The sequence below is a fragment of the Hyla sarda genome, chromosome 1 (assembly GCF_029499605.1).
Source record: "Hyla sarda isolate aHylSar1 chromosome 1, aHylSar1.hap1, whole genome shotgun sequence".
NCBI lineage: Eukaryota > Metazoa > Chordata > Amphibia > Anura > Hylidae > Hyla > Hyla sarda.
Window position 1 is genome coordinate 544,902,513 of NC_079189.1, and position 14,995 is coordinate 544,917,507.

The 14,995-nt window shown below is 45.1% G+C and overlaps 1 protein-coding gene across 3 annotated transcripts in view; it reads left to right on the plus strand.

Moving 5' to 3' along the window:
- The window catches only part of SREK1 (splicing regulatory glutamic acid and lysine rich protein 1), a 65,614-nt gene that overhangs the window by 27,544 nt on the left and 23,075 nt on the right, over positions 1-14,995 (plus strand). For all 3 annotated transcript variants that reach the window (XM_056541554.1, XM_056541553.1, XM_056541552.1), the window contains exons 5-7: positions 4,919-5,125; positions 5,962-6,140; positions 7,522-7,652. In XM_056541554.1, coding sequence (XP_056397529.1) covers positions 4,919-5,125; positions 5,962-6,140; positions 7,522-7,652 — 517 coding nt within the window. The remainder of the gene's footprint in view (positions 1-4,918; positions 5,126-5,961; positions 6,141-7,521; positions 7,653-14,995) is intronic.

Here is a 14,995-nt window from a genome sequence, read left to right on the forward strand (position 1 = left end):
TCCTCCAGGACTGCCTCCACTCGTTCACATTCTCCTGGTGAACTGGCTGGCAAGGTTTCCGAATCGGCATCTGACTCAGAGGACCGCTCGGGTACAGTTGAAACGGTGAACTCATTGGTCGCAGCCATAAGAGACACCTTTCACTTAAGAGGACCCAGGATCTTCGGATGCAACTCCTGAAATATCCTTTCATCGTGCTAAGCCAGCACCTCAAAGGTTCAGCTCTCACGCTGACCTTGACGCCATTCTGGAATCTACATGGAAACATCCAGACAAGAGGTTCCCGGGAATAAAGAAGATTCAACAACGTTATCCATTTGACAAGGATCTTGTCACTAAGGTGGTTTCCCCCTCCTTCAGTGGATCCACCAATCTCCCGAATCTCTAAGGCTACTACACTGTCACTGGCAGATGCAGCTGCCTTCAAGGATTCCACGGACAAGAAGGTGGAGTCCTTAGCGAAGTTTGCCTCTGAAGCAGCTGGCTCTTCGCTTCTTCCCATCGTTGCCACGACATGGGTGTCCAAGGCCCTATCGGAGTGGTGCCTAAAACTCCCCCAGAGGATCTGTCTGCTCTGGCTCTCCAATGCTCTAAAGCTGGGGAATTTCTGTGCACAGCTTCCATGCAGTCAGCCCGTTGTTCTGCTTTTGCTGTGGGTCACCTAGCTGCTCTCCGCCGTTCTATGTGGCTTAAAGCTTGGAATGCGGATGCCGCTTCCAAAAGGTCTCTCACTGAGCTTCCTTTTACGGGTGGCCGTCTTTTTGGCAAGCGCCTTGACGAGATTATCTCTGAGGTGACGGGGGTTAGAGTTCCTTGTTGGCTCAAAATAAGGCGCGCTGCACTTCCCAAAGGAAGTCCTCTTCCTTTTGGTCCTTTCAGACCCTTGGCCCCCAGCAAGGGGTCTGAGCAGGCACCTTCGCGGGACAAGAAGGCTCCCTCGTTCCGGGCGCGGCCCGTCCGGGAAGTCGGACACCAACCGTTCTGGCCGGTTTGCGGCCAAATCAAAGGGACGTGGTGTCCAACGATTACCGAATCGAATTAGTCTCCCTCCCAAGGGATCGCTTTTTTCGATCCTGGGCCCTCCAGTCTCCTTCTCTGGCGAAGCAATTTCGAGAGGCTCTCCAGTCTCTGCTTCTCCAGGGGGTTATTGTTCCCGTTCCTCCAGGGGAACGTTTTCGGGGTTTCTATTCCAATCTTTTTGTGGTCCCCAAGAAGGACTATTCGGTACGACCAATCCTAGACCTCAAGCGTCTCAACCGCCATCTTCACATCCGCCACTTCTGAATGGAATCTCTCCGTTCGGTAGTGGCATCCCTAGAACAAGGGGAGTTTCTTTCTTCGGTGGTCATCAAGGATGCTTACCTCCATGTGCCAATATTTTCAGGCCATCATCGGTATCTCTGCTTTGCGGTTCCGGAGGGGCATTTTCAATTTGTAGCCCTCCCCTTTGGCCTGGCCACTGCTCCTCGGGTCTTTACCGAGATCCTTGCGCCAGTGATGGCCCTGTTGCGGTCGAGGGGAGTCTCGGTGATACCCTACCTGGACGACCTTCTCATCAAGGCTCCCACCAGAGCCCCAACTCTGGAGAATGTGGATGTCACTCTTCACACTCTAGATCGCTTCGGGTGGATGGTCAACCGGGACAAGTCAGTCCTCTCTCCCACCCAGTCTCTGATCTTCTTGGGACTTCACTTCAACTCGGTCTCTGCCCGAATTTGCCTTCCGCCGGACAAACGTCTGACTTTTATGCCAGGAGTCCGCTCCCTTCGGGCTCAGGTCCCAGTTTCCATCCGCACTTGTATGAAAGTCCTGGGTCAGATGGTGATGGCCATGGAGGCCGTACCCTTTGCCCAGTTTTCATTACCGCCCTCTTCAGCTGGCGATTCTCTCTCGATGGGACAGATCTCCTCTGTCCCTCGATCGCAAGAATGTTCTCCCTCACAGGATCCGTCAGTCTCTGCTCTGGTGGCTCCGCTCCCCCCTTCTTCTTCAGGGGAGGTCATATCTTCCCCTTCACTGGCAGGTAATTACAACGGATGCCAGTCTGTCGGGCTGGTGTGGTGTGTTCAGGGATTGTACGGTTCAGGGACTCTGGTCTCCCCGAGAAGCCCTTCTTCCGATAAACTTATTGGAACTACGGGCGATTCTTCTTTTGTCTTTTTCATTGGGAGTCGCGGATTCGGTCCCGTCCTGTCCGCGTCCAGTCGAACAATGCCACGGCCGTGGCATACATAAATCGCCAAGGCGGCACTCGCAGCTCGGCAGCCATGACAAAGCTTCTCATCTGGGCGGGAAGCAAGGTTCCGGCCATTTCGGTGATTCACATTCCGGGGGCATTCCAGACGTGGACCTCTTCGTGTCTCGGCACAATCAGAAGATCCTTCCTTTTGTGTCCAAGTCCCGGGACCCTCAGGCTCTAGCCGTGGATGCCCTAGTGATTCCTTGGGCAGGGTTTGCCCTACCCTACCTGTTTCCCTCCACTTCCGCTCCTTCCCAGAGTTCTGAGGAAGCTCAAAGCGGAGGACGTTTCCGCCATTCTGGTAGCTCCATATTGGCCCCGAAGGTCGTGGTACGCCGACGTAGTCAGGCTCCTGGACGACGCTCCGCTGCACCTTCCACTTCGTCCGGACCTGCTCTCACAGGGTCCTCTTTGCCACCCCAATTTACAGTCGTCACATTTGACGGCGTGGCGGTTGAGACCGCGGTTTTGAGGGCCCGCGGGTTCTCTTCCCAAGTCATTCACACCATGCTCAGGGCTCGTAAGCCCTCCTCGGCAAAAATTTACCACCGTACTTGGCGGTCTTATTTTCGCTGGTGTGAAGCTCAGGTCCTGTATCCTGTGACTTTCTCGGTTCCCCGTCTTCTCTCCTTTTCGCAGTCGGGTTTGGAACTGGGGTTGTCTCTCAGTTCCCTTAAGGGTCATGTTTCAGCCTTTTCTTTTCTTTTCCAGCGTCCTCTGGCTTCTAATTCTCATGTCCGGACCTTCCTTCAAGGAGTGGCGCATGCTGTCCCTCCTTACCGGTCACCCTTTCCCCCTTGGGACTAGAATCTGGTTCTGAGTGCCCTCCAGGGTGCACCCTTTGAGCCCCTTAGAGAGGTGTCTCTGCGCCTCCTTTCTTGGAAGGTGGCGTTTCTTGTTGCTATCACCTCCATCCGGAGGGTGTTTGAATTGGCGGCTCTCTTCTGTCGTTCTCCGTTTCTGGTGGTCCACCAGGACAAGGTTGTTTTCAGGCCAGATCCTTCCTTTTTGCCTAAGGTGGTTTCGGCTTTTCATCTCAATGAGGACATTGTCCTCCCGTCTTTTTGTCCCGCTCCTTCTCATCCTAAGGAGCATTTACTCCACAAACTGGATGTGGTTCGGGCTGTTAGGTCCTATCTCTCTATTACTTCTTCGTTTCGTCAGTGTGATTCCTTTTTTGTCCTCACAGAAGGTCGTCGTAAGGGACAACCTGCTTCCAAGGCCACCATTTCTCAGTGCATTCGGTCTGCCTTTTCAGAAGCCTATCGCTGTAAAGGGAAGATTCCTCCCTTCAGGGTTGTGGCTTATTCTACCCGTTCTGTTGGGGCATCCTGGGCTCTCCAGAACAGAGCTTCGGCCTCGCAGTTTTGCAAGGCGGCTACCTGTCGTCTTTGCACACTTTCTCGAGGTTCTACCGGGTTCATGCCTTCGCATCAGCTGATGCTAGTCTGGGCCGTAAAGTGTTGCAGGCTGCAGTGGAACGGCCGTCTGCCTGACTGCTTATCTGCCCACCCAAGGGACGGCTTTGGTACGTCCCACAGTCTGTGTCCCCCAATGGAGCCGATAGAGAAAAGTAGATTTTTTAACACTTACCGTAAAATCTCTTTCTCGAAGGATCCATTGGGGGACACAGCTCCCACCCTTTTTTGGGGGTTTTCTTCGGTTCTCTGTCCGAGGGTGTGTTCAGTTGTATTTTTTCTTCTGGTTCTCGGACAGTTTGGGTCTTCTTTGACCTGTCGGTCCTCTCCTATTGCTCTGGAACTAAAACTGATTAGCTCAGGGCCTGGAGGCGGGTATATCCTGCTGGGAGGAGCCGACTTTTTTTATTACCATAGTGTCACACCTTCTAGAGACAGCAGAATACACCCACAGTCTGTCTCCCCCAATGGATCCTTCGAGAAAGAGATTTTACGGTAAGTGTTAAAAAATCTCCTTTTTAAAGTACTCCCCTGGAAAACTTATTTTTTTTTTTTTTTTTTTAATCAACCGGTGCCAGAAAGTTAAACAGATTTGTAAATTACTTCTATTTAAAAATCATAATACTTCCAGTACTGATCAGCTGCTATATGCTCCACAAGAAGTTATTTTCTTTTTTGAATTTCCTTTCTTTCTGACTACAGTGCTTTCAATTTTAGGAACTGTAGGATAGGTGTTCTGTGGAGATTTGCTCCTACTCTGGACAGTTCCTAAAATGGACAGAGGTGTCAGCAGAGAGCACTGTGGTCAGAGAGAGAGGAAATTCAAAAAGAACTTCCTCTGAAACATACAGCAGCTGATAAGTACTGGAAGGGTTAAGATTTTTAAATAGAAGTAATTTACAAATCTGTAAATTTTCTGGCATTACATTTTTTTTTTCCAGTGGAGTACCCCTTTAAGTTTCTACATTCCCTTCACTTCTGATCTAATGAGGACCTTATATAACAGGCAGCAGGTAACATGACACATTATGGCCCAGATTAATCAATCTGTCTGAGACAAAAACTGGACTAATAAGGCCATAACAACCAATCATAGCTCGGTTTTCATATTTTAGAAAGCTCTTGGAAAATGAAAGCTGAGCTGTGATTTGTTGTTATGAGCAAATACCTCTAGTTTTTGTCTCTAGCAGATTGATAAATCTGCTTATATGATTACCATTAAATTCCTTTTACCTTTTATTAACTTATTTTTACTTTGCAGCTCAGTGTCCCATTCACCACACTGGCAGCAACGTTAACAACACCACTGGAACCAGTTCTTCCAGCTCTTGCACCAGTTCTTCCAGCTCTCTCACCTGCCATATCTACACTTGCTGAACTGCAACAACCACATTTAGTTGGAAATGTTGACCCTACAAAGGTTGATGAAATTCGGAGAACGATTTATGTTGGAAACTTAAATTCCCAGGTAGTGAGTGTTTGAATTTGTTTTCCAAATGATTTACCTTAAAGTTTCACATAATCAACAAAATTCCCACTGGACCTATGCTTTAGTGTAACCATTGTACCATATACTCATTTATGGTCAATCATATAACTTATAATTTAGGAAGGACTCCTCAAACATTATATTCCAAGAAAGGGTCTCAAACTCCTCTTATCAAATTAGGATCTCAAATGTTACTAATACCAACATTTAAAAACAAAACAACACAACACAAGTTTTTTTTTTCTAGGTGAAGTTCATATAAAAAAGCGCAGGAGTGCATGAATACTTTACTGCATAGGTAATCACTGCCATACACTTAATGACTGGGCAAGCAGTACTTTATAGGGGTACTTTGCCCCTAGACATCTTATTCCCTATCCTAAGGGGTGCTGACCTGGAGATCGCGGGGCGTCCCAACGGCCGGACCCCACGTGATCAGACATCTTATCCCCTATCTTTAGGATAGGTGATAAGATGTCTAGGGGCAGCGTAGTCCTTTAATGACTATTTCAGGGTACATCTCTTTATTGTAGATCATATGTATTTATTTAATTATTTTAGCCTCTTTACTCTCCATTGAGTCATAGTGTACTGGCAATACTGTGAGCTAATACTGGGGGAGAACCCAATACAAAGTATTATAATACAATTATGCTCTGAATATTCATACCCATATTAATGCATCTAGACAAACCTCCACTACTCCTACAATTGTTTTGCGCCTTCCTCAGGGGATATCTACAACTAAATATTAATGGATGAATAAAAATAACCTGTTCATAACTTTTACATTTTCTTATTAACTTGTTTTTCAGACGACTACAGCAGAGCAGCTACTTGAATTTTTTAAACAAGTAGGAGATGTTAGATTTGTCCGTATGGCTGGGGATGAGACGCAGCCAACGCGATTTGCCTTTGTGGAATTTTCTGACCAGAATTCTGTTTTGAGGGCCCTATCGTTCAATGGAGTTATGTTTGGTGATAGACCTCTGAAGTAGGTTTAAGCACTGTGAATAGAGTTCTTCCTGTTTTAATATTTGTTTTGATGTATAAAAGCTGATTGCAAGACTGTGTTCACATTTTTGGCTTATGCATTTCCTCAGGAGGGATTTGGCATTTATTATGGAAAGCATTGCCCAGACTGTAGCTTAAAGCGTACCTGTCAGATCCCATATAAAAAATGTTACTCAGTACCTAATCCTGACCAATTTTTATGCTTCTGTCACCTGTATTTATTATAGAAAAAACTCTTTTGATTAGCTCACAGTGTTAGAAATCCTCTCAGGGGAAGTGGGGGTGTCCCTCCCTTGTGGTGGTGGGAGGTGATTAGTGCAGTCTTGTCCATGACTCATGGACAAGCATGAGGCTGCAGATCTGGTTAGTGTCTTATTATCGATGGGGTGTCCTAGTGGTGGGATTTTCAGGGGCAGTTTGCTTTATTAAATATTCTAAAAAAATGTAAACAACTATATTACAAAAGGTCTTTAATTTTCATCAGTAATAACATATAAAAAGTTTTTGGATCTAACAGTGCCAATTTAAAGGAACCTGAAAGACTCCATTAAAAGACTCCATTAAAATAATTTGAGATCTATTTAAAAACAGATCCAGCATAGCTGCCATGGCTATTGGAAGAGGAAACGTCATGATGCTAGTGGAAATTGTGCCTAAAATGAAGATTATACTTGTTTTTAGTTTTTACAGGCCTGTTTAAGGCCATGTACAGTGTGTATGCCAAAAAATTGCCTGAGCTACAAGCTAAAAAGGTCTATAGAATTACATTAGCCTGATTTAAATGTCTTTTGGCTTTCATCAGATCGGTTATTGCTTATTCCTGTATAAGACGTTTGCATCCTTATTCTTTTAATAAAGGAAAAATAAAGATAAGTTTCATGGATCTTGGAGCTCTAGATTTTCTTCAGTTACAATGGTTTAAAGGAGTATTCCAGCGCAAAATAATTTATCTATCCCCTATCCAAAGGATAGGGGATAAGTTATAGATTGCCAGTGCTCCGAGCGTGGGGGCCCCCTGGGATCTCCTGGACGGGGCCGCGGCAGTCTACAGGAAGTGAAGTTTCGTCCCCAGCAGAAAGCCGCGGCAGACACTCCCCCCTCCATGTATCTCTAGGGGGTACATGGAGGGGGCGTGTCGGCCGCCGCGTCATGCGGGGACGGTACACCCCCTTTCCAGCATATTGCTGCGGCCCCGTCCAGGAGATCCCGGGGGGCCCCATGGCTCAGACCCCCCGCGATCTATAATATTGCACTACAGATCTCCTTTAATGTATTCTGTAAGAGTGAATATATTTTATATTTTGTCTTTAACCTGCTAAATTTTCAACAATGGTTAAGAATAATCTTTACTGTTCCCACAGAATAAATCACTCCAATAATGCTATTGTAAAGCCTCCTGAGCTGACGCCTCAAGCTGCTGCAAAAGAACTAGAAGAAGTGATGAAGCGTGTACGAGAAGCCCAGTCATTGATCTCAGAGGCCATAGAACCAGGTAGGTGACCCATCAGAGACTTTTATTGCTTATGTACCTGGATAGACATCACATATTTTTGTTTTCAAAACCTAATGTCATCTGTTGTCTTATGTTATGTAAGTGTTGTTACTTCATGTTAATGTGCATCCACATTGACTGCTTTTAAACAGATTGTCTGATTTACAAAACACAATTTTCAAGTACCCCATAGAAATTTAGATTTAGTGGGGGAGTGTGCCCCTGTTCAAGGCCCCCACATATAAGCCAGAACACAGAGGTCAGCCGCTTCTCTCACACTAGAGGACCCGTTTTTCCACGCATTTCTTGTTATGATACTCTCAGGAAATTGAAGGCCTTTTTGAATTGAATTTTTTTTTTCGTTTGTCTCCAGAATACAAAATGAGGCAACATTTTAAATAATTTTCACACAGAATATCTACCATTTAAGCTTTTGCAATCTGTGTACAAGGCCATCTGTCCTTCATCATGTGCCTTCTCCCTATCCATACATGGAGTGCAGCCCTTGCTAGCTATAGAGGGGAGGGAGGGCACACAAATGGCAACCTGCTGGGTAGAACCACATAGTGCTGAACACACAGACCTCACATCCATGTATTACTGCAGGACCCTTATGAGAAGCGTCTGAACCCAAAAGTAGACTGCAAATATATTAAGGATCTGAAAATGAAGGAAAGGATGAAGATTGAACACTTAAACTAAATGCATTTTTTACTAAAGGGTAACCACTCTCATCTTAAAAAATAATGATTATTCCGTGTCAAAGGTGTCCATAACCTTTCAACAGTTTACCAGGCTTATCACTGGGGGTCCTAGCACAGGGATATTCTCTGGTGTACTTTTTGTTTTGGAAACACTTTTAACAGATTGATAGTTAAAGGGGTACTCCACTGGCCAGTGTCCAGAAGTAAATGTTCCCAACACTGTTTTTGCACTGCGGGGGTCGGCTACACCCCCTTAATGCAAGTCTATGTAAGGGGGCGTGATAGTCTTTCATTGAGGGGCATGGCTGTGATGTCACAAGGGGCGCGGCCGACTCCCACAGTGTGAAAACAGTGCTCAGAACATTTACTTCCGAACACTGGCCAGTGAATTACCACTTTGACTCCTTAAGGACGCAGGGCGTACAGGTACGCCCTGCGTTTCTCTGCTTCCGGGCAGGGACCGGAGAGGGATGCCTGCTGAAATTATTCAGCAGGCATCCCGTGACAATGCCTGAGGGGGTCCTGTGGGCAATCCATGTGGGCAATTGTCGCAAATCGCCGTTCAATTCAGATCGGCGATTTGCAGCGATTCCGGGCTGATCGGGTCTCTGGTGACATGATAGCCCCGGAAAATAGGGATGAGCGGAGCTGTCAGAGACAGCTCCCACCATCCTAAAGGATAGGAGTGAGGTGGCAGTGGTGCCACCTCCTCCTATCCCCTGCCATTGGTCGTTTAGGACTAACCGACCAATGGCAGGAGGGGGTGGGAGGGTTAAAGTTGAAATCCCCGCTCTGCCTGCCTCTGGATGTCGAAGAAGGTGGCGGCAGGTACCGGAGTGCACAAGGAGGCGGCGGGACTGGCGATCACAGCGTTGGGATCAACGGCAGTAAGGAGGCGGCGGTGGAGGCAGCATTGAAGTGGTCAGTGATCTTCACTGCTGCCTTCTAGGAGTTGCCAAACTACAACTCCCAGCATGCAGGGAATTGTAGTTTTGCAACATCTGGAGGGCCACTATACAGTGGTTCCCAAGCTGTAGCGCTCCAGATGTTGCAGAACTACAGCTCCCAGCGTGCCTTGACAGTCTCAGCATGCTGGGAGTTGTAGTTTTGCAACATCTGAAAGAGCACAGTTTGGAGACCACTATACAGTGGTCTCCAAACTGTTCTCCTCCAGTTGTTGCATAACTAAAACTCCCAACATGCCCTTCAGCTGTCCGGGCATGCTGGGAGCTGTAGTTTTGCAACCCACTGGAGGCACACTGGTTGGGAAACATTGTCTGTTTCCTAACTCAGTGTTTCCCAACCCGTGTGCCTCCAGCTTTTGCAAAATTAGAACTCCCAGCATGCACTGAAACATGGAGTTAAGTAACACTCTGTGTTTTGCAACCAGTGTGCCTCCAGCTGTTGCATAACTACAACCTCCAGCATGCACTGACAGCCAAAGGGCATGCTGGAAGTTGTAGTAGTATGCCTCCAGCTGTTCCATAACTACAAGTCGCAGCATGCCCTTCAGCTGCCACTGCATGCTGAGAGTTGTAGTTTTTGCAACAGCTGATGGCACACTGGTTGCGAAACACATAGTTTGTTACCTAACTCAGTGTTTCGCAACCAGTGTGCCTCCAGCTGTTGCAAACTACAACTCCCAGCATGCCTTTTGCCTGTCCGTACATGCTGGGAGTTGTACTTTTGCAACAGCTGGAGGCACACAGGTTGGGAAACACTCAGTTAAGTAACAGAATCTGTTTTACAACCAGTGTGCCTCCAGCTGTTGCATAACTACATCCCCCAGCATGTACGGACAGCCAAAGGGCATGCTGGGAGTTGTAGTTTTGCAACAGCTGGAGGTTTGCCCCCCCCTCCCCCCCAAATATGTGAATGTACTTGCTGTGAATCTCCGCCCTTGTGAATGTACCCTTAAAACACTACACTACACCTACACAAAATAAAAAGTAAAACACTAGATATAGATATACCCCTACACATTTACCCCCCTCCCCCCAATAAAATTGAGAAATGTCTGGTACGGCACAGTTTCTAAAACGGAGCATCCAGCTGTTGCCATTGACTGTCCAGGCGTGCTGGGAGTTTTGCAACAGCTGGAGGCACCTTGTTTGGGAAACACTGCCGTAGGGAAATTTTGGTATTGGAGGTGCTTTTTCTCCTTTACCCCTTAAAAAGGTAAAGTTTTGGTCTACTCCAGGAAAAAAAGACCCCAGAAATTTGTAACGCAATTTCTCCTGAGTATGGATATACCCCATATGTGGACGTAAAATACTCTGCGGGCGCACAACAAGGCTCAGGAGTGTGAGCGCCATGTACATTTGAGGTGATTTTCACAGGGGTGGCTGATTGTTACAGCGATTCTGACATAAACGCAAAAAAAATAAAAAACACCCACATGTGACCCATTTTGGAAACTACACCCCTCACAAAATGTAACAAGGGGTATAGTGAGCCTTAACACCCTACAGGTGTTTGAAGAATTTTTGTTAAAGTTGGACATGAAAATGTTTTCCCAAATTTTTCATTTTCACAAGGGGTAATAGGAAAAAAGCCCCCATGTCTTCTGAGTATGGAAATGCCCCATATGTAGATGTAAAGTGCTCTGCGGGCGAACTACAATTCTCAGAAGAGAAGGAGCGCCATTGGGCTTTTGGAGAGAGAATGTGTCTGGTATTGAAGGCCATGTGTGTTTACAAAGCCCCCATAGTACCAGAACAATGGACCCCCCCCCCCCCCACATGTGACACCATTTTGGAAACTACACCCCTCATGTAATGTAATAAGGGATGCAGTGAGCATTTACGCCCCACATGTGTCTGACAGATTTTTGGTACAGTGGTCCGTGAAAATGAAAAATGTAAGGGACCTATAACACTGCAAAAAAAAAGTGAAAAAAAAAAAGTGAATGAATATCATTAAACCCCTCCCCTATTAAAAGTTTGAATCACCCCCCTTTTCCCATAAAAAAAAAAAACTGTGTAAATAAAAATAAACATATATGGTATCACCGCGTGCGGAAATGTCCGAATTATAAAAATATATCATTAATTAAACCGCTCAGTCAATGGCGTGCGCGCAAAAAAATTCCAAAGTCCAAAATAGTGCATTTTTGGTCACTTCTTATATCATTTCAAAATGAATAAAAAGCGATCAATAAGTCCTATCAATGCAAAAATGGTACCGTTAAAAACTTCACATCACGGCGCAAAAAATTAGCCCTCATACAAGCCCCATACATGGAAAAATAAAAAAGTTATAGGGGTCAGAAGATGACCATTTTAAACGTATTAATTTTCCTGCATGTAGTTATGATTTTTTCCAGAAGTCCGACAAAATCAAACCTATATAAGTAGGGTATCATTTTAATCGTATGGACCTACAGAATAAAGATAAGGTGTCATTTTTTTTTTTTTTCAATTTTGTCGCACAATGATTTCTTTTTCCGTTTCACCGTAGATTATTGGGCAAAATGACTGATGTCATTACAAAGTAGAATTGGTGGCGCAAAAAATAAGCAATCATAAGGATTTTTAGGTGCAAAATTGAAAGAGTTATGATTTTTTTAAAGGCAAGGAGCAAAAAACGAAAATGCAAAAACGGAAAAACCCCCGGTCCTTAAGGGGTTAATGTCATCAAAAAGTAAAAACATGTCAACTTTATGATGACAAAATAAAGTAGACATTTTGTATATGTGAATCAATATATAATTTATTTGGAATGTCAATTTTCCTTACAAGCAGAGAGCTTCAAAGTTAGAAAAATCTAAATTTTCATGACATTTTGGGATTTTTCACCAAGAAAGGATGCAAGTAACCACAAAAATTTACCACTATGTTAAAGTAGAATATGTCAGGTACCGCTAAAAACTTCAGATCACGGCGCAAAAAATGAGCCCTCATACCGCCCTGTAAGCGGAAAAATAAAAAAGTTGTAGGGGTCAGAATATGAATATTTGAAATGTATAAATTTTCATGCATGTAGTTATGATTTTTTCCAGAAGTCCGACAAAATCGAACCTATATAAGTAGGGTATCATTTTAATCGTATGGACCTACAGAATAAAGAATGTTATTTTTACCGAAAAATGTACTGTGTAGAAATGGAAGCCCCCAAAAGTTACAGAATGGCGTTTTTTTTTTTCAATTTTGTCTCTCTATTTTTTTTTTCCCGTTTCGCGGTAGATTTTTGGGTAAAATGACTGATGTCATTACAAAGTAGAATTGGTGGCGCAAAAAATAAGCCATCATATGGATTTAGGTGCAAAATTGAAAGAGTTATGATTTTTTTAAAGGTAAGGAGGAAAAAACGAAAATGCAAAAACTGAAAACCCCCGGGTCCTTAAGGGGTTAAGGTGAAAAGGGGCTGAGTCTTTAAGGGGTTAAGCACAGTCTCCAGCACCTTTTCAGGATGCTCACAGTGCACAGCTGCTGGAGCTGACTGGTGACTATCTTCTATTCTTTGAAGGATCCTTGAAAGAGCTCCAGTCTTAGTTTCTTAGGTCCCTTTTAATATGACTGAAAGGTGATTATGTAAATAATGGTCAAATCTTCATGTTTTTGTAGAGTGGCTTATCAATTGCCATGGAGGGTTGTTGTTATGTAGTATGAGAGAGATGGCTGATGATCAAGGGTAATAAAACACTGCTGCTCTCGCTGTCTGAATACTGTTTTTGTTCCCTGTCTTGGTGGTGTCTTAGCCTTACCCCCGAGTTAGACAGCCACCACCCCCTTCCTTTCCTTTTGTTTATTAACACTTTTAGTAACACTTAGGATACAAGGCAGAAGGTGTTGCATAATATATTGGAAATGCTTTGTTCTCGTTGCAAACACATGAGTGATTTGCATGTCCTCTGGAACAATCTACTGCAGCATTGTCAATTACAAACGTTCCTTTTTTTTTTTCTCTCGCCTTTTTTCTCCTTGTTTCCTCTGCAGAAACATGATTGGCTTTAATAACTGTCAGTCAACCAGACATTACACTTTGCTGATGACAAGGACTTGTTCTTATTGGCACTGATACTTGCAGGGGTGGATGGGATACTGTGGATCTTCTAGGGCTGGTATTTGTAGCTTACTATTCATTGCATTATAAGTGTACAGGACTGGGAGCAGACTACAATTCTCAGCACTCCTAGCATGACTGCAATGTGAGTCTTTTTTCTATTTTAATCCAGATATTCAGTTGTATTATAATAGTTGCCCCTGGGAAAGCGTATACTATATGTCCCTGGTAGTGGGCAGTATAACAGCATGATGATACGGCTGCATGTGGATGATGTGATATGCTTAAGCTTGTTACCAATCACAGCTCCGCTTTCACTTTACCGGAGCTTGTTAGCTGAGCTGTGATTGGTTGTTGGGGAAAAATCTCTCCACTTTTTCTCTCACAGAGATAAATCTGGGCCTATATGGTTATGTAAGCAGTTATGTCTTGTTTTATGTGGAGCTGTCATCTTTTCACCTGGACCGAATCTGCATGGATGTTGATGTGCTACATCCATTGTGCAGTGTAGCTATCTTTATGACACCACTGGGCCTTCCCATTGCAATTTTCTTGACCACAGCTTCGACTGGAAGACCACACTGATCTAAAGCTGATGCTCAAGCTTTATCCCCTGAAGTTTTTATAAATTGATCCTTCTAGATAAATATTAGTACATAAAGGGGGCTTTGACTAGATATAAAGATTATGCTCAGGAGTACTGGACACTGCTGCATAATATGCCAAGTAAGGCAGGGTTCACACTACGGTTTGTAACTACGGTTCCTGTATATGGCTGGGAGGAGGGGTGGGCGGGGCTTAATCACGGCGCCCGCACACAGCCGTATTTGGGAACCGTATTTAATGTATGTCTATGAGCCGACCGGAGTGAACCGCAGCCTCCGGTCGGCTGCGTTTTCGGCCGTATGCGGTTTCCCGACCGCAGGTAAAAACGTGGTCGACCACGTTTTTACCTGCGGTCGGGAAACCGCATACAGCCGAAAAAGCAGCCGACCGGAGGCTGCAATTCACTCCAGTCGGCTCATAGACATACATAAACTACGGTTCCCAAATACGGCCGAGTGCGGGCGCCGCGATTAAGCCCCGCCCACCCCTCCTCCCAGCCATATACAGGAACCGTAGTTACAAACCGTAGTGTGAACCCTGTCTAAACAAGAAGAAGAAAAAAAGAATCTGGAAGGGCTGCTCTGATTGAAGGACATAAACGAAGGACCTAGACCAGCACAGGACAATGAATTATTTTAACGATTAGGATGACTCGTTTCAGCACTGTATTGTGGCTTCCTCAAGTCCAACTCAGGTCTGCCACACCAGCATGCAGACTCACAGGATTCATACCAGTACCCCCATCCATATCTACAACTACTGGGTGTACTTTGTTGTTGGACCTGAGGAAGCCAAACGTGTCCTAATCGTCAAAATAAATTATTCATTGTCCTGTGCTTGTCTGGGTTCTTCGATTATGTCCTTCAATCCGAACAGCACCTCCAAGATCGTTTTTTCTTCTTCATGTTTACTTGCTTTATACGTTGGTCCCCTTCAGGAAGACCAGTACCGGTCAGAGTGTAGTAGCCATCTCCTACAACCGGATCTTTACACCTTGGTGCTAAGACTCCTAGGAGCCGCACACCACGG